This window comes from Pygoscelis adeliae, unplaced genomic scaffold (assembly GCF_000699105.1).
Source record: "Pygoscelis adeliae isolate BGI_AS28 unplaced genomic scaffold, ASM69910v1 Scaffold60, whole genome shotgun sequence".
Lineage (NCBI taxonomy): Eukaryota > Metazoa > Chordata > Aves > Sphenisciformes > Spheniscidae > Pygoscelis > Pygoscelis adeliae.
The window spans coordinates 2,090,591-2,117,704 of record NW_008823954.1 but is presented as its reverse complement, the minus strand read 5'-3'; the positions used below and the strand labels follow the sequence as shown (position 1 = coordinate 2,117,704).

At 38.7% G+C, this 27,114-nt stretch overlaps 2 protein-coding genes across 2 annotated transcripts in view; both read left to right on the top strand.

The window, feature by feature from the left end:
• The window catches only part of UBN2 (ubinuclein 2), a 48,251-nt gene extending 29,028 nt beyond the window's left edge, over positions 1-19,223 (top strand). The window contains exons 10-18 of the mRNA XM_009322831.1: positions 1,318-1,436; positions 2,093-2,206; positions 3,577-3,720; positions 7,498-7,548; positions 8,936-8,978; positions 9,654-11,192; positions 15,259-15,505; positions 16,279-16,368; positions 17,538-19,223. Coding sequence (XP_009321106.1) covers positions 1,318-1,436; positions 2,093-2,206; positions 3,577-3,720; positions 7,498-7,548; positions 8,936-8,978; positions 9,654-11,192; positions 15,259-15,505; positions 16,279-16,368; positions 17,538-17,587 — 2,397 coding nt within the window. The 3' untranslated portion in view covers positions 17,588-19,223. The remainder of the gene's footprint in view (positions 1-1,317; positions 1,437-2,092; positions 2,207-3,576; positions 3,721-7,497; positions 7,549-8,935; positions 8,979-9,653; positions 11,193-15,258; positions 15,506-16,278; positions 16,369-17,537) is intronic.
• A 6,435-nt stretch (positions 19,224-25,658) lies between these two features.
• Positions 25,659-27,114, top strand: part of LOC103915885 (chromosome unknown open reading frame, human C7orf55) — a 3,270-nt gene continuing 1,814 nt past the window's right edge. The window contains exon 1 of the mRNA XM_009322819.1: positions 25,659-25,837. Within this exon, the coding sequence (XP_009321094.1) occupies positions 25,659-25,837 (179 nt within the window). The remainder of the gene's footprint in view (positions 25,838-27,114) is intronic.

Here is a 27,114-nt window from a genome sequence, read left to right as displayed (position 1 = left end):
GGTTGAGTCATCATCCCTGGAGGTATTTAAAAGATGTGTAGATGCGGCGCTTAGGGACATGGTTTAGTGGGCATGGTGGTGTTTGGTTGACAGTTGGACTCGATGATCTTGGAGGTCTTTTCCAACCTTAATGATTCTATGATTCTGTGTACCTGCTATTGTCACTACTTTAAGAATAAATATTTTAAGTATTTCAGACCCTTTATTTGAGAATGAAGTGCTTTCATCTTCAAAGCTGGGTACAGGGTACATATCAAAGTAGCAGAACTAGAAAGCCACAATAATCACGGTTATGACAAGCTAAAAAAAAAAAATTACTATTGCATTCACTTTTGTGCTGAAAAAAAAAAAAAGGCTAGACAGATAATAGATGACCCAACCTGTACTGTTTGTGCAAATTTGCCTTTGTGGCTAGGTCTTCAGAATATTTTATGTCATTTGCAGTTGCTTTTCTCTTAAAGAATATGTTTTCCTATTGAATAAAAGTTATCTGTGATCTGAAGTATCCTGACCTGATTCTTTAGATGAAATCCATGACTAAATCTTGCAGAGGATCTGAGGATCATGAATGCAGGGATCTCAGAAGTTGCTAAGAAGGAAAACAGATTCATGTGCTATTTCTAAGCAGTAAGACATAATAGCACATAGTATTCTAGTTCTTCTCAATAAGCAGTTATGATTAAGAATGTAAAGTCAGAAGATGTAGGAAGAGAATTAAAACATGTAGGGAAGTATGTAGTATATTACTTTAATGTTTGAAGTTCTTAATATTTGGAGACAATTGTAAATACATAGTCCTTACCTTTGAGATATATAAATTACATATAATAATAATAATCATCATCATCTAATACTCAAATAATCTAATACATATATTTTGTTCATTACCTAGGATGTTTTTATACCACAGAGTTTTTGGAGACTTGATTAATTGGATACTTATTTGCAAGTGTTGAGATACTCATCGGTCAAGTCATATTGCTTTTTCTCTCAGGTTTTCTTCCCTGTTTTGATGAAAAAGCATTATTTAATGAGATCATGCCATAATGTTTTGGGATATTCATGGTATGTTTCCTTGTGACTATCTTCCATTGTTTCTGGTCTCAAGACTACATGAGTTGTGTGAGAAATTTCAAGTATCTGCATTTCTATATGCTGTTGCACCTAACAGGATTCAAGTGCCATGTAGGAAATGGCTGTTGCGGTCAATAGTACTGGGAATATTGCCTTAGGAGTGATGGGGGAAATAATTTTTGTGAAACTGTCTGAAACACCCTTTACATTGCATCTAATAGGACTACTTTGGTGTTTTCACAGGATGACCGCTTGAGAGAACCACTGCAAAAGCTGAAACTGGCTGTCAGTAATGTCATGCCTGAACAGTTATGCAAGTATCAAGAGGACTGTCAGGCCCGCAATCAAGCCAAGAATGCCAAGTAGGTATTTCTGGAGTCTGTGCATGCCCATTCTAGAGTCCAGTTGGAAGTCTGTCTCTGTGTTGTTCATTCCCTGAGCTGAGCAAAGTACTCAGCTCCAGTTTACAGGTGTCTTAAGTTTTGAATTGTACAAAGTACTTAGTTTTGTGTAAGTGATGTTATCACCTGACCCTAGAAAGAAATTCCATTAACTGAATGAAATAGGTCTTGAGAGAAAGAAATTATAAACTGTGAGAAGGATACTGGAGATTCTCAAAATGCTGGATTAATGGAGGAGGATGGTGTGTTCAGGTTCTTGATATATTTTGTCCTTGTTCATTGTAATTGCTTCCCTCATAGTTAACTAATTTTAGACTTGGACAAGCATTAATAGATTGATAAGCATCCTGCCATTTCCCAGTAGAGGCACTACATGAAGCTTATAGCCAGCATCCTTGATAGCATCTGTACAGTGTGTCCTTTTCACTTGTCTCTGAGGACCATGAAGCAGTGGGGAGAGGAAGATGAACTGTTTACCCTTTCAGGAAGGGTATAACAAGAATCTGAAGACAGGTCCTTTTTTTTTTTTCCCTAACACCTAAAACAATACTCCTTTCTCAAGGAAACATTTTATCTGTGTTTTATACCTGTAAAGAAAACAATTGTTTTAAACGCAGGTTGCAAGCGGAAGATGAACGAGAGAAAAATGGATCGGAGGAAGATGATGATGAGAAACCTGGAAAGAGAGTTGTGGGACCCAGAAAGAAGTTTCATTGGGATGACACAGTGAGGTGAGACAAAACTACCTTTTCCACCAAGAATTTTCACTGACTTCATAAAGGGATCTCCAAGGGGATGTTATTACATGATACTGTTTAATAAATAATTGTTTTCAGAAGTACACCTCAGAAGTTTTGGAGAGCATTGGGGCTAAATAGGCAAGGTAGAATGCTGCAATGGTAAAACACCCTTTTCTTTAACTTGAAAGGCAAGATCATCCTATGTCCAACCCTTTTTTTCACTGCTTGTTTATCTGCTTTATCCAAATACAGGAGAATTTTCCTTGTAAGAAGACTTTGAGCTTCTTTAAGCAAAGAACAGATGTAAGCAGAGTTATACCTGCTTCCCACCATTCTAGGAATAGGTCATAAAACACTGTCACCCGATGAGCGGTAAAGACTTCTGCCGCAATAGGGCAGACCTCCAAAATTGGTGATGCTGGTTTGGCAAGCCTTTCAGTCCTTGGGCAAGCCAGTGTCCAGAATGCCTGAATCTTAACCCCTCCCATCCCCTCTGAAAACAAATTCTGTTATCTCTCGAGCAATACAGATTCTTGTCTGAAATGGTGAATTCTCACTGTTCTCTTTCCTAGAATAGATTTTCCTGAAAACTGAGATTACTATTATTTAAATAATCTAGATAAGCTTTTAAGCAAGCAGATCCTTCTAAATAAGTAATTTCCCATGTGAGTTCTAAGCTAATTTTAGTACAAGTATAGATATTATTGAAAGGGGCTGGACTTCTTGTGATGAGTCTTTTTAGTATGTTAAGACAACAGGGAAGCAAGCTTCATGGAATATATACAACCGGTATAGCTTGGACTGACCTGGAGGGAGCCATACTTGAAGAGATACTTGAATCTGTTGGTTTTTTCCATTCAAGAGGCTCTGAAAGGCCAATGTAACTTAACTGTGTGCGCTTTCATATTTTAAGGGCGGTGAAAGACAGCATCCCTGTCAGAAAGAATCTTCTGTTGAAATATTCAGTGTAGAATGGATTTCACTTGCTTTCAGACATTCTCCATCTTAAATGAGATAGAGGTCACTGAGAGCGAAGTGAGAGGAGATGTTTCAGCTATGAGGAAACCACAAAGAAAATATAAAACCAATTACAAAATTATAGTTAGGATGAAGAAAGAGCCATACGGTCTGTTGGAAATGGAGATGTGGCAGATCATACCAGTTGTAGTAGCAGACTTGTGCATTGGCAAACTTCCAAAAAACACGATTGGAGCTGAGCTCTTCCTACAACTGGCAATGGACAGCAGCTGTATAGCATCAGTGCTTCCATTTCTCAGCCTTTTTCTTCTGAGCTTTTGAAAGGATTGTTTATTTCAATATAGGATTGTTTCTTTCAATATTTTTATTGTTTCTTTCTGCAGGTCTCTGTTGTGTAATCTTGTCAAGATCAAGCTGGGATGCTATGAGCTAGAGCCAAATAGAAGTCAGTCTGCTGAAGATTACCTCAAAACCTTTATGGAAACAGAAGTGAAACCACTTTGGCCTAAAGGCTGGATGCAGGCAAGGTAAGATACCTGCTTTATATATCTATTCATTTTGGTGTTAACTATTCCTTGGATCTTATTGTCATACATTTGACTCAACCATGTACTATTAATACTGGTTAAAACTTCAAAATATGTCAGTGGAACTGGAATATTTTAGAAGAATGAATGTTTTTCAGAAGTTAATTTTCTATCTTGTTTGCAAGCCTGAGAGCTAAAACCCCACTGTTTCCCTTGGAGAACTGTTTGCTTTTGTCATCTGCTGGAGACTGGATTTACTAAAGTTCATAACATAGTGCATGATGCTTCATTTGAGGGGGAAGTATGAGGTGGGGGGTAACTGCTTGGGAAGTTTTTTCTGTGATATAGAAAGTGATAGTGATACAGAAAGCAGTTTTGCCTATATGTTTTAAGCAGTCTGATAATGCAGTTGTGACATAGACTTTAAAATTATAAGCTGGAATTTCAACACCAGAGTTCACAAAACACTAAGGTTTGTACTTTTTCTTTTCTGTATGCAATTGGGATGCTCTGTGATGCTGCAGTTAAAAATACACCAGTTTCTTAATGAAAACTTATACTTGCTTCCTACTAACTTATTAAGAGGAAACAACCACACAAAGGGGGGGGGGGAGCGGGGAATAAAATGAGAGCAATAGTAATCATTGTGAAATGCAAATTTGACATAGTTCTCAAACACTTTGAAGTGGGAGAAGAGAAGCAAATATAGATGAAGTAAGTTCTTTCCTTCTGTAGCACCCATTGCAAAAGACGATTTCCCATCAAATCTTGACCTAACTGTAAAAGCTAAATGATACAACAATACTAATCAATTTGCTCAAGAATACCTTGATTGTAGACTAGTCAAATCTGTATCAAGCTGTAAAAATAACTGTACTGAGATATTTCCTAGAATAGTCAGTGCAGAAAATGAGGGTGTGATAAGCTGCTTGTGAAATAGTAATGAAAGGAACAAATGGAAGTTTTACACTTCTTGGCATACAGCTGACTTATTGTTCAAGGACCTAGTTTTGTATAGTAAGTATGCTGATGAACAAGATATCTTTTATGAAGATTTTATTGAAGTAGATGAGACAAGGAATCCCAGTTTAGCTTAAGAACAGATATGGAGATCACTGATAGTGGTGAAATAGTCAAGTGATAGTGCGAGGTCATCCAAGAATACATAGAAGTGAAGCATGTTAAAACTTGGTATTTGAAAGCCATATAACATAGATGGTTCTTTCTTTTCCATATGATAAGTGTGCTGGAAATCGCCATAAACTTTTAAACTATCTATGAAAGTGGCTTCAATAAAAAACCCCAAAACCCAACCAAACAAAAAACCCCAAACCAAACAAAAATCCAAAACAACCCCTCCCCCCAAAAAACCCCAACGAAACACAAATGACCAACAAACCAAACAAACCCCAAGAGCTGTGTGATCATAACTTTCTGTTGATCAGCAAGACTTCATTAAATAATGATTTACAAATTGTCCCCTATTTACGGGGAAGTGCTTCCCTGCTTTTTGTTTAGGAAGTGATGTATTGTAATTTGTAGACAAACAGTTATGCATGGAAAGAGGAAAAGCAAGTATTTCCTGGAGTCTGACAGTGGTAACCCCTAATACAGCACGTTATTCATATGCTGGATGCTCATCTTGTTGGGATGTTAGGGTAGGGATTATCATGCTGAAGGCTTACAATTTTTTACCTTTATATGTGGCCTCAAGTGAGAAGGAGCTATGTAAACTGAAAAAAAATTTAGGCATTTAATGTTAAAAATGGCCTACAGACTACGTATTTCATAAGGAATTCTTACTAATCATAGTAGGTCTATGGTACGAGAACTCTCTGGGTTCAGCCCAGAGGAAAAATTTCTGGCTTTTTCAAAGTTAACTGTATTTAATGTTCCTCATAGCTTAGTATAGAAGCATGAGGTAAGGTATCGACCTAACTTTAAATTGCACCTCATTCATTTGTCCATGTGTATCACAACTACCTTTGTTACATGAATTTTCTACATGTGTAACTTCCATACTCTGCCCCAGGAGATTGTTTTATTAATATTTATGGATTTAGAGAAATACTTTTTGTCCTAAAGGATCCCAAAGCCTTTTCAAATAATATAACCCACTTTTTTTGTAACTGGGTTGCATATTAATTCCACGTGTGTCTGAAAAAAGACTGCAACCTAAATATGTGTATGTTCAAAAAAGAAATGTAAGGAACAGGAAGTCTGTTTCCTTTAATTCCAAGAGTTTCATCTTTGGAGGTGGTCATGCAAGTAGGCTTGCAGCACACTTACTTTGCACAGGTCAAACAGCACGCTTGACTTGAAATCATGATCAGAGAGAAACAATCTTATACTGGTCTCTCTCATCAACTTTTACATCTAAATATATGTATGCAATGGAGGGATTATCTTCCAAGCATGTTCTTGCTTTGGAACATATACTGCACTGTCCTTTCTTTGTACCATATCTTTGATTCTGTTCCTGTAGTAGTAACACTTTTGTCTTGAACCTTTAAGGATGGTACTATAAATTACTGGGGCCTGGGATTCATTTGGGATTTTCATTCTCAAATGAAAAAGATTAAGGAATAGAAAAACCACTAGGAAGGAGGTGGGGAGGGAAATATTCTGGAGAAGCTGGGTAGGTCAGAAAGTGGCACATTGAACTTTAATGGGGAATGTTCCTTTTGCTCCATGATGATGTTCATAGGCATTCAGTAGTCTCTGATGAGGAGCAATGTAATACAGATTTGGAGGTTAGTATGGTGAAGAAAATGTGAAAATTGAGCTGAAAGTGGAATCTGAGAAGTAAGGCATTGGAACTGTAGCAAGAGGATGTCAATGTTTTCTTACCAGATTACATGAGTTATGAAAAATCCAAGTATCTAAATGTTGCAGGTCTACAGAATGTGTTATCAGTGGTGAAAAGCTCTTGTTTAGACAGCTGTTCATGATGTGGTGGTCAGTGTTAGTGTGATGGCAGTAATGTAGGAAAATCTTGTCTGTTCTAGTTTGCCTACCTGGAAAGAGGGAAGGGGACCAAGTTTTCATTAATTGTCTATTTATAGCTGTATTTGGGTAGCAAGCTGTAGGATAGGTACAGGTCAAGAATCGTTTTCACTTCCCACTTGTCAGCTCAGGAGTTGATAACATGGAAATAAAAGCATGTGAAGTGTTGAGATTTGTCATACCAACTCTTGCCATTCATTGGCCTTGTAGTAAAATGTATGTGTAAGTCCAGTGTAATTGAAGTCACAGAAGTGGTACACAATGGCCTGTACAAAATACTGAAGAAAATTAGAAACAAGCTTGGCTACTGTATTCTGACTTTCCTCTGTGCTTTTAAAAAAACGCCACCACAACAGACTAACCACAAAACCCAAACCGATGATCAATGTGTGGATACGTAGTGTGAAAAGTTTACAATAATCCTTAATTTGATATTTAAAATATTTCATTAGCCCTTAAGGAGAGAGAATTCAAAATGTATTTCTTCTGTTCAGCTGAAAGGAGGTAATATTCCATTATGTATGCTTCTGCGTGGCCATTTACTGAGGTATTTTGATTGTAAACTTGAAATTTTTTTTTTAGCATTCTTCTGTTTATGGCTGCCTGGAACTGCATCATGATAGCAATACGGACAAACTACCTACTAGCTGCTTTGGGGACAGATAATCAAAGGGTTCTTCTGAAAATTCAAGGATACTTGCATATTTGGTGGTCATATGCTGATTGTCCCTGTAGAATCACCTTATGTTTCTTTTCTTGCCACTCTTTTAGGATGCTTTTTAAAGAAAGCCGAAGTGTGCACAATCACCTCACTTCTGCTCCGTGAGTATAAATATTGACAACTTACTAGTGTCTTCAGGTTGTTCATAGCATCTTTTCCCATGTTCGTGCTACCTTTTTTTGGACAGAAGGGAGGAAAGGAAAATATTTTGGGATTTGTTCGAAGAGACTTAAAATGTCAATAATTTTTTAATGCTTTAATTTAGACATATAACTAATGTTCTTGCAGCATTATATTTTAACTCAGTTATGAAATGGCTAGATAAGTGGATATTCATTCTTGGATTAATGCCTTTTACTCAAAGTATTTCAAAGCACTATACCTAAATTTTGCTGTGCAGCATATTAAATTGAACTCAGACTGCAGTACTTCCTGCTCTTTTCTTTTCCTCATAATTATGTCTGTAACCACAGAAGGCTGTGTATCTTAGCAGCAGAATTTTACGTTCTTAATTTTCAGACAACGCTGTGTCCCTCTCAAAAGCTGCCTGCATTCAGCCAGAAGTCAAATAAACAATTAGGACTTTGAAAAACACACAAATTGCAACCTTTGCAATAAAAATGATTAACATAAGATACTTTCCTACATAATAGCAAAACTGAGTCATGGTCCACCTACAGTAGGGTCTTTTTTTAACCAGGCATATTCCTAGTTGCTTAGGAAAGGAGAATAAATGACCTATAAGATGTAAATCTATTGATCCTCTTGAAGAAATAGAAATGACAAAAGGACGTGTGAAATGCTTAACTTCTAAGTTGAAGCTGATGATTAATAATCCTTAATGCTGTCCTTGCTCGCGTAACTGCAGTTGGTGCTATTGTGTTCCCTTACACTGCAAAAGAACTTGGAAGTGCGTTAAATGGCTTCTTGCAACAAACAGAAGTTAAATACAACTGTTTCATAGTTGATAAGCAACAAAACCCTTTTTTTTTTTGGGGGGGGGGGGAAGCAACTGTTTCTGTGGTTTGAAATATAAATGAGAACACGAAATATACTCCTCAGTGACAAAAACATCAATGTAAAGTGAAATTATATAACTACTGTAGGTGACTGCAGTTTAGACAAAGCTCTGCTAAGTAGACAAACTCCTAAGATTATAAGAGGCTGAAATGACGATATTTTGAAGTTTCTCTAAATCGTAAAAGTAAAAAATAGCTCTCCTGTTATATATCAGGTTATATCAGCAATTCAGGCAATTTTGTATCTAATTTACTTAGAGATAGATGACAAAAAAGGGATTAAAAGTGTGCTTTTTCTTTCCTCCCTATATTTTAATCCATTTTCTATTTCAAGGATGTTTTATTATTAAAGCTGGACTCCAGTAGTCACCCTTCTAGTTTATTGGAGTATAATCAGGGTAACAGTTAAAACTAAAATGACTTTGCCTTTCTTTTGTCTTCTGATGTGCATGTATCTCCTCTGTTTTAGGGCAAAGAAGAAGGTGATTCTGGCCCCTAAACCCAAAGTGAAGGTAAATGCCTATTTAGATATCTGAATTTTATATGACCATTTGATACAACCTGTTTCCTGCCTCTGATCCAGAAAAATTCTGGCAGAAGTGTTCCATCGGGAAATGCTGTAAGAGCTTATTGACTTGGTGGTGTATTACTTCAAAGAAAGTAGTACAAAAGACTTTTGTATAGCTTTGTGACTTTAAGCTATATTAGTTTTTTGAAAATTGACTACAAAGAGGTACTAGTTCCAGTAAAGTTTCACATTAAAAAATGTGTGCTTTGTGTTTGTTTTCAGCTTGTATTAAATTTGGCAACACTGGAAAAATGTGTAGTTGGGAGGATAACATAGTGAGTTGATAGAGGTTCTCATTAGACGCGACTAGGTGCTGTCTTAGTTCAGAAGCAGTTTTACCTAGTTATCAGGTTAGCTACCCTGTTCTTCACAGCATTGATTATCCTTGACTATGTGGGGCACTCTTAGTTATGTAGAGCAACAGCACTAGTTTTTAAATACAAATACTGAATTAGCACACAGGACTCTTAACACCAAGATATCATAGGTATCTTAATATGAAAATTTCAATAGTAGATCTTCGGTTCATCTGAATTTACAGAATAATAGTATTACACTGAAGAAGACTTTAGATCTATTCTAGAAAGGCTATTAAACCTGTCTCTTATCTCTTTCTCAGGACTCCAGTCCAAAGAAAGAACAGAAAACCTGTATGTCTTCAGTCAATTCAAGTTGTGCTACTGTGCTGAGTTCCAGCACACCTGTCTGCACCCCAGCCAGCTCTAGCTGTACACCAGCTCCAGAGACGATCTGCTTGGACGACTCACTGGATGAAGACCTCTCTTTCCACCCACCCTCACTGGACTCTATTTCTGATGCTCTGGCAGTTATCAATAATGGTGCCAAGGGATCACCTCTTGGGTCCACCATAGACACACCAACATCCAGACCTCGCCCTGGGCTGAGGGAAGAGAAACTAGCAAGCATTATGAGTAAGTTGCCCCTGGCAACTTCAAAGAAAGTAGAGCCTGCTCAAACACCCCATTCATCAAGTCTTATTGCTGGTCACACGGGGCCAGTACCAAAGAAACCCCAGGACCTAGTTCACACTGGTATCTCTTCAGGCCTTATTGCTGGATCTTCAATTCAAAATCCTAAGGTTTCCTTAGAGCCTTTGCCAGCCAAACTACTTCAGCAAGGACTACAGAGGTCAAGCCAGATCCAAGCTGCTTCCTCCTCTTCACAGACTCATGTTTCTTCCTCTAAGACCCAAGCAGCTATTTCCACCTCCTCTCAAAGAACCAAGGATGCTAATATCTTGGTAACATCTTCTGAGGCTCAAGGTGGTTCTTCCTCAACATCACAAGTGACAAAGGTGCACCAGCATTCAGCTGTACAGCAGAAATATGTATCTCCTTTACAAGCAACTATTAGTAAATCACAGACCAATCCAGTGGTGAAATTGAGTAGTAATCCCAAACTATCTTGCTCATCACCAGTCATCAAGGCTCAAGATAAGTCTGTAGTATATCGCCTACCTTTGTCTAATCCCTCATCTGGAAGTGGCTCTCAAGTGTCTCACCCACTGGTTTCTCGGACAACATCCAGCACCTCTACCTCTAGTAACTATTTAGCCAAGGCTATGGTGTCGCAAGTTTCTTCCCAGGGTTTCAAGCCTCCCTTCTCCATGGCTGCCTCTCCCAAACCTGCTGCCTCTCCCAAGCCCACTGCATCTAAGCCCTCTGTGACACCCAAGCCCAATGCATCACCTAAATTTTCATCCAAGTCCACCTCATCCCCCAGACCTGCAACAACACCCAGTTCTTCCAGTTCAAGTGCACTAGTTTCCCAGAGTAGTCACTCCAGCAACAACCCCCTTCATAAACAGACCAGTGGTGTAAATATCAGCAGGCAGTCTCCCACAATGAATTTGTTGCCCTCTAATCGCACCTCAGGCCTTCAGCCTGCAAAGAACCCTCAGGCTTCTTCAAAAATGCCCAACTCTTCTCCTTCTGGAACTGTTGGTAAAAATAATTTGGGTGGAGTTGGAATGAATGTACCTGCCAGCAGAGGCAGTAACCTTAATTCAAGTGGAGCTAGTAGGACTAGTCTGTCTGGGGGAGCAGGAAGTGGAACACAGGGTGCTACTAAACAATTGTCAACTCCACACAGACCATCTTCTGCCTCAGGGTCTCCAGTTGTAGCAGCCAGTGTGCAGGTATGCATCTAACGAGTTTACATTTAAACCTTATATTAATATTTATCACATTTATTTTGTAAACATTCTTTCCTGCAATATCTTGATTTGAAAATATGTCATAAATTTAATGTTTATACTTTACTAAGCATAAATGCTAATACTGATGGAACTATTTTGCGCTAGTGAATAGGTATTTCCAGCTGATGTGAAATGCAAGGATCAGTGTGGAACGAATCCTCACTGTAAAATGTTGGCTGGTCTATACTGTGGAACAGAATTCATTTTTGTATTCTTTTTTTTAAGAGCACTAGAAAAGGTAAGCTTTGTGTGGCCATATTTTCAGGGGATGTGGTATTTTCTTGCATTATTGGATTTGTGTATTCTTACATATTTACTTATTTGTAATGATGGTGGTCATATGAAAAGGTGTTTTGGTACATTTGTTGCCAAGCTTCATGATTAACTTGCAAAACTAGAGTTCAGTTGCTCATGGTTTGAGTATAATGCAAGACTTGTATTTAAAATTAACACTTGCAAGGGCTTTTCTTTAGTGTTTGTGATTAAATATGTATTTTATTTTGTAGGATCTAGTCAAACTGAATGAGGCACCTGATCAATATATAAATATCCTAGAAATTGTTTGAGAGAGAGCTAATGCAGAACTTTATCACTGGAGATAAAAAGTCATACAAAACAAATATTTTGAAAATACTATTGTTCTAAAACCCATGCAAACCTATTATTTACCCAGAAGACAACCTGCTTTCCCAAGTTGTGCATTCTTCTTACTGGGAATGGTTTAATTACTGAGATGATTTGAGGTTTTCCTCTCTCTTTATTGCTGTCTATCCTGAAGTCTTCGCTACTTAAGTAAAGTTAAGAAAAGCAGTATCGCTGTAAATCAGAGTCTTGGTGTACAGCAAATGGAAAAGCTGTGTATTTTTCTGAACAATGTACATAGCTATTGCATGGTAGTGATGTATACTCAGCTTTTAGCAATGGCTTGTAATCTTTTAGCTTGCCATCAATTTTCTCTTAATGCAGCTGAATAACAGGAAGATGATTATTTTTACAAGGCATTTCTATGGTCTTTCATCCTACTGTACCTTAAGTCTGTAACAGTAAACAAGAAATGTCTGGCAGGCTCTGACACAGCCTTCTCATTTTGGGTACTTTGAATGAAAAAACCATAACCCATATGCTGTGTAAGGGCCACTGAGGTACCACATAGGGCCTAGAGAAGAGCTGAGCCAGATACAGTGCAGTTTAGGTACTCTGGAAGGTGCCTGGAGGAGACAAAAAAAGGCTACAGTGAATGGACTAGCAACAGTGTTGCTTCTTCCTAGTGCAGTCAACAGAATCCAGTGGATACAATTGCTGTGATGTAGAAGAAAATGTGAAATGGGTGTGGTAGTGCTTAAAGATGACGGACAAGGGAAGTAAGTAGTATTGTGTTGGATGATGAGATGAATTCTGGCAAAGCTTCCTGTAGATAAAGGCAAGTAATTTTTTTTTAGAAACACTGATCACTTGGCGAATGAAATGCATTCTGGCAGACAGTGATGTTAAAGAGGACTGGAGGGGGTGTGCTGGATAATCAAGTAACATGAGTGCGTACTGTAGTACAGCAAAATAAGGTGTGTTGGTATATAGAAGGGGGGAAATGAGCTGGAGGTACTGAGCAGCATATGGTATCACTAAAATAATTATTGTGACTTTACATGTGGGGTTTCTTGACACTTCAGAAGTTACTTTGATAACGTAGAAATGTTTCAGAAGAATGGTACAAGGAAGATAAACCATGGAATAAGACTTGCTACTGTGCAGACTGAGGCTTAGTCAGTGGAGTACGTTCAAGAGAAGATTAGAATCAAGTTACCTCCGGGTCCAAGTACACTGAAGGGGAAGAGATTTGTGATAATGGAGGGCTTTATTTAGCCTTAAAGATCTAATGGCTGGCTGCTGAACTTAATTGGTTCCACAGTAGTTGTTAGGTACAATGTACTAAGGAGTACCTCTTAAAACTTTGAGAGAGACTGAAAGTGAATCTCCTTTCCATTAAGGGTTTAGGGATTTAATTCCTATCTGAGATGCTATTAATCGGTCAGAAGGTGAGAATGGTACCTGAGTTGCTCATTAGGATATCATGGTCTGATTACATTGAAGATCAGACTAGATGATTTAATGTGATAATAAAGATGTTCCTAACTAGGAGGGGTTTCCAAGAAGTGTTTCCTTCCTTTCCCCTTTTGATTGACACAGTTATTGACCAGAATATAAGCTTACACCTGCTGTAGCTCCACAGAAATTTTACTCTGGAATACTCTGTCACATCTTAAGAACACAAAGCCAAAGTAATCTAAAATTCAGCAATTATCGTGCGTGATTTCCTTTAAAAAGCTCTACCTACCATTAGTGCTCTTGAGCAGAATCTGGTTTAGACTTTTAAGGATCTTAGTGACTCAGATTTACATGACCAGGATGAACCCTTTTATGAAGTGCTATCATAGGTCAGATAAGTAGAAATATCTGAACCGTAACTCTTTTAGGGCATTCTCTGTAGCTCTTTCCATCACTGAACTTCTCTCTTCTCCTTTTTGAGAGAGTAAGCAAGGTCTTGGCAAAGCACATTACAAAGCTTCTTTCTGTTTTCAGGCATTTTACAAATCCACAAGTGCAAGAGATTACTTGTATGGCTTTTATTTTGTTACACAGTAAAGATTACATAGACAGTAAACGGTTGTCATTTTTTGTACATAGGCTTATTTGTGAAATTAGTACTTTTAAAGGCAAAGGAGAATAATCATGTATGTTGAAGTCTTTCATCCATTTTTTTCTACTTGTGGGATGGAGTGTATCTTAGAAGCTGTCACTCTGAAGATGACCAATACAAACACTTGCTACAAACATCACATCTGTAGCCGTATACACTTAACAGGGTTACTGTTCTAGAATTTTGTGTTTTCTTGTAAGCAGCAACTAACCTTTCTTTAGCTGCTTTCATCCGAACACCTTAAGACCAAAACTGGTAATAGAAACTTTATCCCTGCTTGGAGTTTTCATCACTTTGCTGTTTCTGTAAATTGATATTACAGAACTCAAGGAGACTTCATTTTAAGCTCACATGTTCATTAAAATTATTCTAAGTTTTGGTTTTAGTTAAGGCTTACTTGTGTAAATGCACAGGTTTTAAGTCCTGTTCAGTCTGAATCTTTTCAACTCAAATATCTAAAATATCTGAGCCTTATTTATAAATAAATATCATTTTGTCTGATTCAAAATGCTTTCTACACTAACTGTTTTATGGTAGATCATTATGGAATTGAACATTAGCATAAAATTACTATATGCATAGTGAAAGGAAAGATTGTTAAACAACAAGCTTTTCTAATGTTAAAGGAATTAATGCAATCTGGGAGTTGTTGGAGCTAAAACGTTCTGGCTAACCTTGCATTTTCATTTTTAAACTACAGTGAATTTAACTTCATTGTGACATATGTAGAGTGGAGAGATTATTTTCCTTTGCCTTTTGCTTTGACGCGTGCATACACACCTATACATACATATCTGTCTGCATCTTGGTAACCTGACTTCTCTTGAAGTGTGGGGTTTCTTATGTATGAATGTTAATTTTAAAAAATCATTGCTTCTAAGCAACCTATTTAGAAATACAGTTAGTGTTTTGTTAAGACCCAAATTTGGAGAGCGAAGAGTAATACTGTGCTACTAAAGAACTTCAGATCTACATCTGATAATTTTGTATTAATCTAACAGAAGATGTTGCATTAGATTCTGACTGTAGACACAGTGCATAATTAGAAAGGAGATAGAGGAAATTACCTGCAAGGCTGATGAGAAAAACATGAGAGATGAACCATACTGTCGTGTCTGAATCTGAGATATAATTGTACTTGCTTAGCAGATGAACAGTGGGAAGACCTCCTAGGTGGATAAGTGGATATTTATTAATAGTTTAATACACTTCTTAATAGGGCCACACTTAACAGAAAATAGTTGATTCTTATCTCCTTAAAGAATTCAATCCAAACTTTAAAATCTTGAAGTACTCCTTTTCTTTGTACAGTCAACAGCAGGAGCATCATTACTGGCTAACGCCTCACCTCTGACTCTCATGGCATCACCCCTGTCTGTAACCAGTCAGAACGTGACGTCTGCACCATTAACTCCTTTTGGGATGCTGGGTGGCCTTGTTCCTGTGACCGTGCCCTTCCAGTTTCCCTTGGAGCTGCTTGGCTTTGGGACGGACACAGCTGGAGTGACAACCACCTCGGGATCTACCTCAGCGGCTTTCCACCACAGCTTAACTCAGAGTGAGTAGAATTAGTTATCACACTGTGCTATAAGGGGAGATGCCTCCTGAAAATGGAAATTAAGAAAGGAAGCAATAAAGTTCTGAGACACTCAAATTTGGTTCATGAAAATCCCTACAGGAGAGTAAGTGTGACTTCTTCACTGGTAAAACTTTGTTTATGTGATTATCCAAATGTTATGAATCACCTTTTGATAAGCTTAACTTCATTGTTACATTCACAGTATATACTTAGTTTTGAACATGCTTTTTTGGGTTAACTTTTAATCCCTTATCTTTAGAAAGGAATATAGTTTAAAAGTCTCCAAATGTCACAATACAAATAAGAGACTTAATATGGTGATTCCTCAAAATATCCTTAGCTCGGTGATCTCAGATATCAAACACCTCTCTTATGAGGAAGTATCAACCAAGATGGCCTTTATTTTTTCCAATTGCTTAAAAAGAAATTCTTTAGGTTTTTAACCTATATCAATTTTTGGTCTTTCTGCCGAAGGAAATGATATGAAGAGTTGCATCCCAATAGCGAGGCATGGTCCTTGCTCTGACTTTTGATTAACCATATCTGAATAGGTCTGTTTCTGTTGACTTATTCCAACCATCAGAATGCTATCAGTATTTATTTTTTTGTTGTTGAGATACATCTTCAGAAATCTGTGCAAATTAGTATGCTACTATAGCTACACTATAAAAGCAAAAACTTCCTATTTCACAAAGGCTGCCTCTGTCCTTAAGATTTATTTTTCATCTTTGTTGCTCTCCTTTTTTTCCCAGACTTACTGAAGGGTTTACAGCCAGGTGCTCAGCACGCAGCAACGCTGTCTCACTCACCTCTGCCTGCTCACTTGCAGCAAGCTTACACAGGTAAAGACACTGTATTTTTCTTATCACTTATTTTTAACTGAAGTCAGATTTCTGCCTTACACTGAAATAAAATGTACACCAGAACTGAAATTGGTTTAGAGAAGACACAACACAGTGACAAGCTTTGGTAGCAGCAGACAGTACACATTCTATCGTAGCAGTATTTCTGGAACCTGAACAATTTTTTTCCTACTTGTCTTCAATGTCAGGAACAAAAAAGTTCAAAAATTTCATTAATACTTTATTGTAGCAGTTCTAGAAACCAAAATGTACAAATTCAACTAGTGGGGAAAAAAGAATGCTACTTACTGGATGCTAATATGATTGCTTACAGGCTGCATAAAGTCTGTATTGGCAAGATTGTTTCTTGCACTCCATTTTAATTTCTCCTTTGGAGGAGAAACTGACCTTCCAGCTAGAAGCTTCTTCGTGTTTCTTGTAAGAGCGCATACATGTGTGAACAGTGTGATGGTTTCCTAATGGAAGATCTGCCTCCCCTGTGAATTTTATCCTTGATAAGAGTTGCATATTTTGATAGGAGAAGCTTGAAGTAGAACATCTCCTTTTTCTGTTTGCAAGGCTTAGAGCTGAAAAACTATCATAAAGCTTTAGAAGGTGCAGTTTAGAGTGTACTCCTTTCTCTGCCACCTGTAAGGGTGTTTTTTGCCAGGAGAAGGAACGGGAGGGGTGGCAGTGACTTGGTGGGGGTTCTTCATCCTGTTCTCAGAGTCCTCGGCACCAAAAAACTGGGCAGTGTTGTTCTAAGGCTGTGAAAACAAACCAATTGGCTATATTTGGTACAACCCTAATTTTTTGTCACAGTGAGTGCCATGGGTTTAATACTAAAAATGTTTTATTAAAATGTAAAGGCTTCTAAAGAAAGGCTTGATTTTTTTAAAATTTTTTTTCAGTACCCCAAGCTGCAACTTAATTTTTAGAAAGATGGTATCTTTTGGTATGAAGCCTGATATCTCAGGTTTCAACAGTGCTATTTCTAATAAATGAACTACAGAGAAGATGCAAGTCTTCCACCCTATAAAGACAATGTACTTTTTGGTGATGCTAAAGCTGAATGTGCCAAATTCCTGTATCTTTTGCTGTAAGTTATAAAAATAAAAGTTCACTTATGCTTTTATTCTTCCCTTTCTTTTCCTGTCTCTGAACTACAGATGGAGGCCAAAGTAAAGGGGACACTAAGTTACAGCGGAAAAACCAGTGACTTCTGGACAAGCAAGGGAGCTGAAGCAGTTCTGGTTGGCTGACGGAATCTGCCCAGTTGGGAAAGTGCTTATTGTCACAGGGCTGCTGTTTCTGTCGATGTTTACATATTCTGATCCCAAGCACTGTGGTGAGAGGAAGAAGAAAAAGAAAACAATACTTGATCAAAGAGAGAAGGAAAAGGAGGACTGGTCCTCCTGGTCATGCAGACTGGTCATAGTTTGATCCTGCCTAAAGAAACAAGCTTTTTTATCTGCTCTGATTGGCTTTTAAAAGAAATTGATCGTCAAACCCACAGCAGCACAAACATTTTTTTTCTGGGTGATGTCCAATGAAGAGTTGAAAGTGTGAGAGGAGCTAGAACAGGTTTCTCCATCCATTGTGTAAGGTGGAATCATCTGCTTCATTAGTGCCCGAAGTGCCCAGTATAAGATTATGTGTAGGTCCTGAGTGTACTATATGGTTGTGGACCAAAGGTTGCGTAGAGTAGAGGTGGTGCTGGGATACTTTGCATTATAATTAAACCCTTACACAAATGCAGTTTCTGGTACGGGCATTTTTCCAGCTTTACAAGGCTGTTTGGCTTTAGGAAGCCTACAGATGTATGCAGTCTCATTAGAGAGTGGTCTTCAAAAACAGATCTCCTGGTACATCAAGATGTGAGACACAGACTACTGGGAAATCCCTTGCTCCTTGTTTGATTTTTTTTTTAATATAAAGATTCTTATTTAAGGGAGGAAGGGGATGGAAGTTTTTCCATTTACATGAAAAGAAAACCCACATTTTATTGGTCAGACTAGCATTTATTTCCCACCTTTTTTTTTAAAGGCACACTGATTTTTCAGTCCTTCCATTTGTTAAACTTTCTTTTCCTTTGCCTTGTGCTTATCTGCTACTGAAATTAATTAATGTTCTATTCATGTCTCTTATAAAACACAACCAGTTCTTTACTCATTCTAGATCTTCCTCATCTTTCATCCAACTCCTCCCAAAAGCCATGCATTATAGTGATTTGCTAGTTAAAGCTGATTGTGACCTATTCCAGAGCCAGGTTAGTACTGCTTCAGGCATTAGCCAAAGAGGAGTCGTTCAAAAGCGACCGGAGGTGCCTTCTCTTCTGGGGGCTGAATGGGTTGTCTCCAGCATTTCCAGCCCCTGCTGGCCTGGGGAGTTCCTGACCTGTACTCTTCCTTACATGGTAGCACAAGACTGCAAAGCTGGCTTTTTTTTTTGATAGCAATACATCGACTGGTTAATTTGTAAGGTTAGGAAAGTATCCAGCACATGTTGCACTTTTGACACTAGGACAGAACTTTGCAGTTGAGTCCCTTGTGCTGTCAGATAAAAGGTGAGAATGGCAGAAACTGAAATAAGTCATAGGGGAAAGGAGCAAATAAAATAGTATGATGCCCGTCTCCTTCAACCCCGAAACATTCCTTTGATCAGAGATGCTGAAATTCCTAGTAGCTAGTCTTTCCAGTAGTTTGATTTGAGATTGAACCAGTGACTACTGGTTTTATCTCACACCTTCCAGAGAGACTTTGACCCATGAATAATGAATCATCAATGTTTTTTGCTAGATTAACTTATAGCTTTCAGGTTTCTTTTACATGTGATTTATTTTTCTTAGACCAGACAACAATTTCTTTTCTATTTAGAGCTCATTTTAATTTTATATAAATATATATACGTGAATTTAAAATAATATATATTGTGTATTTAGTATAAAATGTTGGGTTGAGCTCAGCAATAAATGTTTTTGCACAACAGTTCTGTGAAAGACAGATTGAATTAAAATAAGATGCATTAGTTTGTTAATTTCACTCCACAGCATCTGCCAATTAAATGCTTTTTAGCTAGTACTAATGTTTTGTATGTGGTGTGTTGATTAGATAAGCTTGCATCTCCATCATCAAGGTTATTTAGAGTTGAAACATACTGCTACGTAGACTCTGGCATTCTTAATACTGTGCAAATTCTGTCAAAATACCATAAACTATTTAGAGTGCAAGCTTTATCTGATTTTTTTCTCTTTTCTCCAGGAAGGGTTGAAGGAAGACAACTTTTGGTTTTTGAGGCCTAACAGTTCTGGCAGGATGCTAATTCTCTGAACTGTGTCAAACCTGATACTTTTTAACAATGCATGTAGCTATGGGAGTTGCAGCAGCAAGCCATCAGGCAGCAATGTGTTTAAAAGACCCTGTCCTAAGAGAGTTCTACCTCTTCTATGTTTTCCTCATCAAGGCATCTCATTCAAATTGCCATCTTTTGTCTTCATACCTAATGAAATTTTAGATTGGGAGACTTGGAGCCCTTTATAACTACAGCACAAATTTCCTTTCAACATTCCTCTCTTCCTGGAAGTATGCCTCATCTTCAGTTGAGGAGTATCCTCTCTAAATCTTGAGGGTAGGAGTAGTCCTGTCTGTGTGGCCTATTGAGCTTCTCAGTCTTGGGAAACAAGTAAACTAATACTTATTGTGGAAATAGGTATTAGGATGATGAGAATAAAGATGACCATACATTGTTCGTGAAGCCAGTTCAAACAGCCCCCCTGAGGGTAACTGTGTTCAGTCATTATGCTCCTGAGCTTCTTAGCGAACCTTCTTACGAATCAGCAACATAGTGATGAAAGGGTTTACATTCCCTGTTCCCTATTCTCCCTGGTTAAACCTAGCAAGGCCAAATCAAAGGAAATAGTAGGGTGGCTCCCAGAGACCTTTGCAGGTAGCATAAACAGGATGGGGAAGTGAAAGATTTCTGCAACGTCCAAATGCAAAATTAGGTTAATGTTTTTACTGTTTTCTGCACAGCAGCTCTTCTAAAGACATTTCCCCCCAAGTTTTTACTACTTTTTAAGGGCCTTTGTTAATAAATAAACTGTAGTTGTACATACTAAATAACCCTCAGTATTCACAAGCAATAAGAAAGCCAAGTAGAGCTGTCTTTTCCAGGCAGCAGGGCTGAACTTGGTTTGGGGACTGTATATGAGCTAACATGTCAAGCTCACTGAAAGCCCCAAACAAATGCAAGCAATAATTTCAAACACAGGTTTTAGATGTTAAAACCATCTGGGTCATATTTTCTGCTACATGATCCAAAGTCCCAAAAGTCGTGGTAGCTATTTTAAATCCTTTCGAGACACTTGCAAAGAAAGAAGGCAGGCTAGATGAAAAACAGGCTGCAAAGTTTCCTGATACCTTGGACTATAACTGCAGTGTCCTCCCACTCCAAGATGCAAATGGCCTATATCACTTTGTTGAGCCTTCTCTGTTGATTTGAGATACATGACTAATACTGATCAGCTAAGTCACAAGTGTGGATGCTGTGGGTTTCACATCTGTTTTCTGCTAATCAGAAGTAACTTTTAATTACCTGGGTTCTGCTTCCTGTTTGAATCCGATCAAAGTTGTCTGATGCACAGATTTGGGCGTGGGACAGGTGCCAAGAGCCTGTTTCCTTCCCGCAGTCCCATCACCTGACCCTTCCTCCACACTCCTTCTCCACTTGGTGCAAGACCCTTGAGGACATGAAAACAGAGAAATCCTGCAACTCTCCCAAGCTGCCATCAGTTGTGTGAACCATTAACCCTCTGGGAGTCATCTTGGACTCCAACTAACTTTATCACATTTGCTGCTACATTCGTAAAATGAACTTTTGGCTGTATTTATTAGCAAATTTTAATCTAGTTTACAGTTTGTTTGGTTTTCTTTTGAGTAGTTTTTGCCCACAGATGGATTAGAAGTGTTGGGGTGTTTGGGTTTGTTGGGTTTTTTTTTTTGAGTGAATTGGTGAAGGCACAGTGGTCCCTCTTCTGCTTTTGTTTGGACTTTTTTGAAGATGGGACTGCAGGGAAAACCTGCAGCCAAGCAAAGCTGTGGAAGGCTTCCTCCCACACCTAACTTTCATCTTTTGCTGAATCGGGGGGAAAATCATTAAAGGGACACTTGCTTTTTGTTTGGGTTTGGTGGGGGTTTTTTTCCCCCCCATAAAATGAACCAGAAAAGGTGAAAGCAGTAGGTAAATGACTGATTAATTAACACTTTATGCAATTTTAATTTTATAGAAATTAAAAAAAGGTTGGTAGATTTTGATTGGTCCTAGCTCTGGTGAAATGGCTGTTACCCTCCATGACTTACTTGATTCAGGCCTTTGTCCTTTGTTTAAGTGCCTTTTTTTTTTTAATTTTATTTCCCTACTCTCTTTAAACTGTTCTCAGAGATCCTAAAGTGCTGGAAGGCATTTTGGAGGAAAATCTTAAGCTTGCCAAGATGGCTTTATGCTGTTATACTATTTTTTTCCCTTTTGTAAAGAAGAAAAAAAGTGTGTAATGTGTGTAACTTCATAGCTGCTGTACCATGGCGTTGGTTCTGTGTGCTTGTGCGTTCTTTCTCTCTCACACTCACACACATGCGCACGCACACACACATATACAGCAATATTCCTGAGAAACCTGTTCATCCTTCCACATTCTGTTGGCTCTGTTAAACACTTAAAGGTGAACGTTTGCGCAAAGATGGCAGTACAATAAAAGTGTGTGAGTGTGTGTAAATGTGCATGAGAGAAAGGAAATGGCTAATGGGAATGAAACTTCTTGCATTTTTCTCTGAAGGTTTTAAATTTGGATCTTAATAAGGTCACAAGTAAAACATTATGGGCCCTGTCTGGCAGCCTTATTAAATACTGGACCACTTCACGCAATTACTGAGTCTGAGGCAAAGCCGTGTGGCTGACAACTCCAAGGAGGGGGGAGAGAAGGTTAAAATAGCAGCTTGCAACAAGTTTGAGTTGAGATTAATTGCAAGGAATCTTGTGTGTGGCTAGTCACATCTGCTTGACACCAGTTATTGCAAGGATTCTCACATTTACCAAAGTTGTCACTTTCTACCATGCATCATATGTAAGAAGGAATTTGATAAAACCTGTAGGAGTGCAGCTGCTAATTGAAGTTAAACTTGGCTATGCTTCACATGCTGCCTAAATCATTCACCATGAAGTACTCCTCTAGTACTTTTTCTCAATTTACTGAGATTTCATTAATGGTTTGTTCTCTTAATATAACAAACAGTAAGTTCATGTATTGTTAGCTGCAAGTGAACCCTCTAATAGTGTCTGTGCTTGTTTCCTTGTTCTCTGACAAAATTAGCAATCTGCAATAGATCATCTAGTGATTTTAACAATTCTGTGCTGAGGATCTATCTACCTTATAATTATTATAAACATGCATACCTGAAATTAGCAGTTTGCTTGTTGACCAAGTGCTAAGCTTAAGGTAACATATGTATGCATCACTAGACTGCTAGTTCTGTGATGTGCTTCCCCTGGGGAAGATCTAATTTTGAGTTGCAGTATGGAAAGGAAGCATTTACTTTCCAGAATGGGAATGGAATGAAGAGTCCTTCGTAAGTGGAGAACCCATCTAGAGAGCAGAAAGTAAGATATCAAATACAACATGTTCCTGGGGCAGAGAATAGCCTAACTGCTATTTCAGTTCTTAGCTTGTCTTCACATGTTTGAGTGAACCTGTTTACGTAAACTAGGCCATAGGCAGATTTCTTCTACCAGTCTAATGGTGCCAGTCAAAGATAGGACTACTGCTGGTAGCTCAGCCAGTTGGAGCGATAGTGAGGGTGCTTCTTAATCTGCCTTAGGTGCATCAGGGAAGTTACTTCAGTGGAGTTTGCCACATCCACCTGTGGCAGTAACTGAGCTAACCTGGCTTTTCTGTTGCTGTTTAATTCATTTTGGGCTCATGTGTTCTTTATCCTAGGCTGATCTGTGAGATGGGGAATCTGCAGCTGGCGATGATGGTTGACTGTTGCAGTCTTTTTTAACAAATGCAGCTGTTGTGAAAATCTTTGTCTGTCTACTGCTTAAGAAATCACTGCCAAAATAAGCAGCCAGAAGTATGCTTACTGGGCCACTGGAAAGATAACTGTTGTGTAGGGGAATGCTTTGTTTGTGGAAACTTCTGGTGTGGCTTCATCATCCTTTTTCTATGACCCGGTGATCCCTTGCTGCTGTAATAGCCTTTTGGGGCCATAGAAAGCCCTGCTGCTGCTATGAGTTATGCTGAGAGATCAGCATGGCCTGGAACTGGCCCAAAACTGGGGAAGTACAAAGATTCCCTACAGCTGTTTTTGCACACTCATAAATAAAACTGTGCTAATCTTGTCAGTAGTCAAGGATATAGGTCTGTATTTTGTAGCCATTTTTGACAGCTATAATTCTACAGAGCAACTCTGGAAAAAAACAAAAAAAAACAAAAAAAAACCCCATGTTTTGTATCTAGAAGTGAATTTCAGTCTCTTCCCTTGCTGTCATCTCCTGCTTAAATAATAAGCATTAACTAGTATGTTTTTCTTTATGGTGAAGTAATCCAAAACAAGCAGTGTACACTGTTTGACTCCTGTCATGCTCAATACTAAGTTGTTTGGTTGGGTTTGTTTTTTTTTGCCGAGCAGTGTGTGCAGATGTATTATCAACAGATAGTTATGTTTGTTACTGTCGAGTACTGAGAGAAAAAGGGAGGGAGAGAATCAACCAAAACCAGTCAGGAGATACCACCATCGTAGGCCAAACGAAGTAGCTGCTGAGGCAGCCAGAATTTCTTTGAGACTTGCCAGATTTCACCAGAGTGGGGAGTGGGGGAAGAAACTTTCTTGTGTTCTCAGCTTTTTCCAGATAAGGCCTTAGTTTGATTAGTAGTCACTAATATCAACTATGCAGATAAGTATTTACGTGTTTCAGTGTTACATGCGTTCCTTCCCCCAGCTACCCCTCTTAACACATGTTGAAGTTTTACCCAAAGAAAATGGAATATTTTTTGAATGTCTACTGCAGAAGTCTTTTTTGCTAACGTGAAGAAAGAAATTTGTATATTACAAAAGAAACCCTTTCACTGGTGCAACACCTAGTGTCAAGTGTCATGAAGTTGCTTCGAGAGGGAAGCTAAAATCACTTCTTGTGACAGGTTTTAGTCTGAGAGTTTTTTAGAATATTCAGCTCTCAAAATTGGTTTAAGAAGCCGCAGCAGTGTTTTTTAATGTACAGATTGGATTTGGGGAGAAACTAATGAGGCATCCCAGGTTTCCTTCCAGTATTGGAAGTGAATTAAATCAATTTCTCACTTAAATGAAGTTGCTTCTAAACAAGGGGAGTTATCGGCTACACAGTAGCTGGATCTTTAAATAAAAGCTAAATCACGATCCCCAGGTATTTCTCACTGATTTTTTAGTCTTGTTGTATGTAACTACAAATAACAATTTAGCTCAGAGGTGAGAACTGTAGTGTGTGTTTTATTGCCGGTGATTCCATCATGTAGCAATTAGTACCATGTTCTTGCATAGTTCTCAAGATCCATACTGGAAATAGATGGAGAAATTTTATTTTTGGACTACTGTTTAAAAAAATTACAAAATTAACTACTACTTTTTACCCCCCAAAGTCTACTGAGCAGCGTTATATTTTAGCAGTTAAACTAGTACCCTTGTTATGTGATTTGTCTCTTCTAGTCTTCTTTTACTGAGGGTTAGAAGCATTTCATGAGTAATCCTTAAAATGTTGGCATTCTCAAGCTTAAAGTCAGGTGCTTATAATAAAAGGGCATCTGTGATGATAACTTCTGATGGTACAAAAGCACTATGTTCAGATTATTTCACTGGGGGGGAAAAAAACCAGGTGTGGGTGCAAGTCCCTTTAGTTCTGCCTGATAAAGAGGCTCAGTCAAGAACAGGGCGTCCAAATACCTGCCTGCACAGCTAATGGTAGTGGGGATCATCCCCTCGACAGAGGTTTGGCCTCGGTATCCTTTCTTTGGAGTCACTTTTAGTGTGTATATATGTATTTTAGCAAGTTAGGATGTAGCCAGCTTAACTCTCTTATCTGACTTGCTGTGATCCCCAAGACAATGAAAGGCTGAGAAACGGATGGACGGAGTGTTTTCCTGCCTTTCACTAGGTAGCTCAGAGCAAACAGCTGGCCAAGTGTTTTGTTATAACCGAATGTTAAATCACAGCTAGAATTCTTTGCATTCCTTGGCTTCAAACAAAGGAATGCGCGGTTACTACGAGATGGCAAACCTGTTTGAGTTGGTGATTCCTGTGATGCTTTACTCAGTCCAGCGTGAATTTGTACAAGATCACCTTTCTCCTTTTAATACTCCCATATTTCGGATCATAGGGCTTAGTCGTGGAGAGAGGATCCTAACAGCCGTGTGCTTACCTGATGAGCTCTCCAGAGAAACTCCCCTGTGAAATGCTCCCCTCTTGTGACAACAAGCCTGAACAACCAAATGCAGCTACATTTGGGTGGTTAGCACCACTTTTTCATTTGGATTTTTAGGGAGGTGTGTTCCAATAACTTCAAGGGATACTGTGTTTTAAGTGTGTGATTTCTTTCCTCTCTCCTTATAAAACTGGACCTGAACGCAAGTTTTGAGTTGTTGGGTTTTTTTGTAATAATCTCAGGACCTGAAAGATTGTAGCATTTAGTGTGTCTTAAAAATGATGTACTGTACCAGCCATGGATTTTGTAAATACACCTGTCTCCCTTTTTTGTATTTTAATTTTTTAAAAGTGTGTAAGGCTCTTTGCCAGAGGAACTGGTGCCTGCTCAATTTCCATCCTGAACTGAAGCAGGAAAAGGAAGAAGCTGCTGCCACAAAAGCCCGCATCAGTTCCAAATGTGTATATTGTTCTGGTCAGTTTAATGGCTGTTAGTCTTTTGTTCTTTGGGAAGCCGGTTTGTTCCCCTGCGCGCTCCCAGCTGTGGCTAGTAGGGCCCTCTCGGGGAGACCAATTTTAACTCTCTTCTGTGTGACTACTTGATGTTTTCACTCCTTCGAGATGCTCAGGTTTGCTCTTCCTGAGAAGTCTGACGTTTTCAGAGGTCAGGACTATTGCCCCTCTGTAAGAATAGCTGGAGAGCATTTGTCATTTTATCTGTGCTTCGGCCCAAACGCAGTAATAGGGTTTGTATCCTGCGAACCTTGCAGATAAGGCCGCCTCCACCTGTTCCGAGAGGGACGTGCCCTTTTATTTTCTGCTTTCCTGAAAGGAGTGCAAAGATTTTTTTTTTTTCTTTTGGCAGCAGACTTTGCTCTGGGATCCAACCTTGCTGGCAGACCCCTGTTCTGCAGTAGGAGCCTTACTCAATTTGGCGTAGCTGTTCCCTGTCCCTAACTGCGACAGGCTTTTTTCATGAGTGTACTTTTCTTTTTTTATGTCATGTGTCCGTGCTGTATTAAATAAAGAGGAATGTACATATTAGCCCCGTCTCCGTGATTTCTCACAAAAATAAAGATGTAAAAAGGTTTCACTTGAAGCGTGGGGCTTTGCGTTGCGTTTTTCATTGCTGTTTTGTGTGGGAGGGTTGCTAGCTTTCTTCGGTCAGGGCAGCCACGAAGGCAAGGGAAGTACTGCGAGCAAGGAGCAGCCCCTTAAAACTGTCGGAGGATTAGTATAAGAAGGGAACTCTTCCCTTTTTGGGCTGCGCTATTTCAAGGCAACGTCTGGCGTCCTGGCCTGA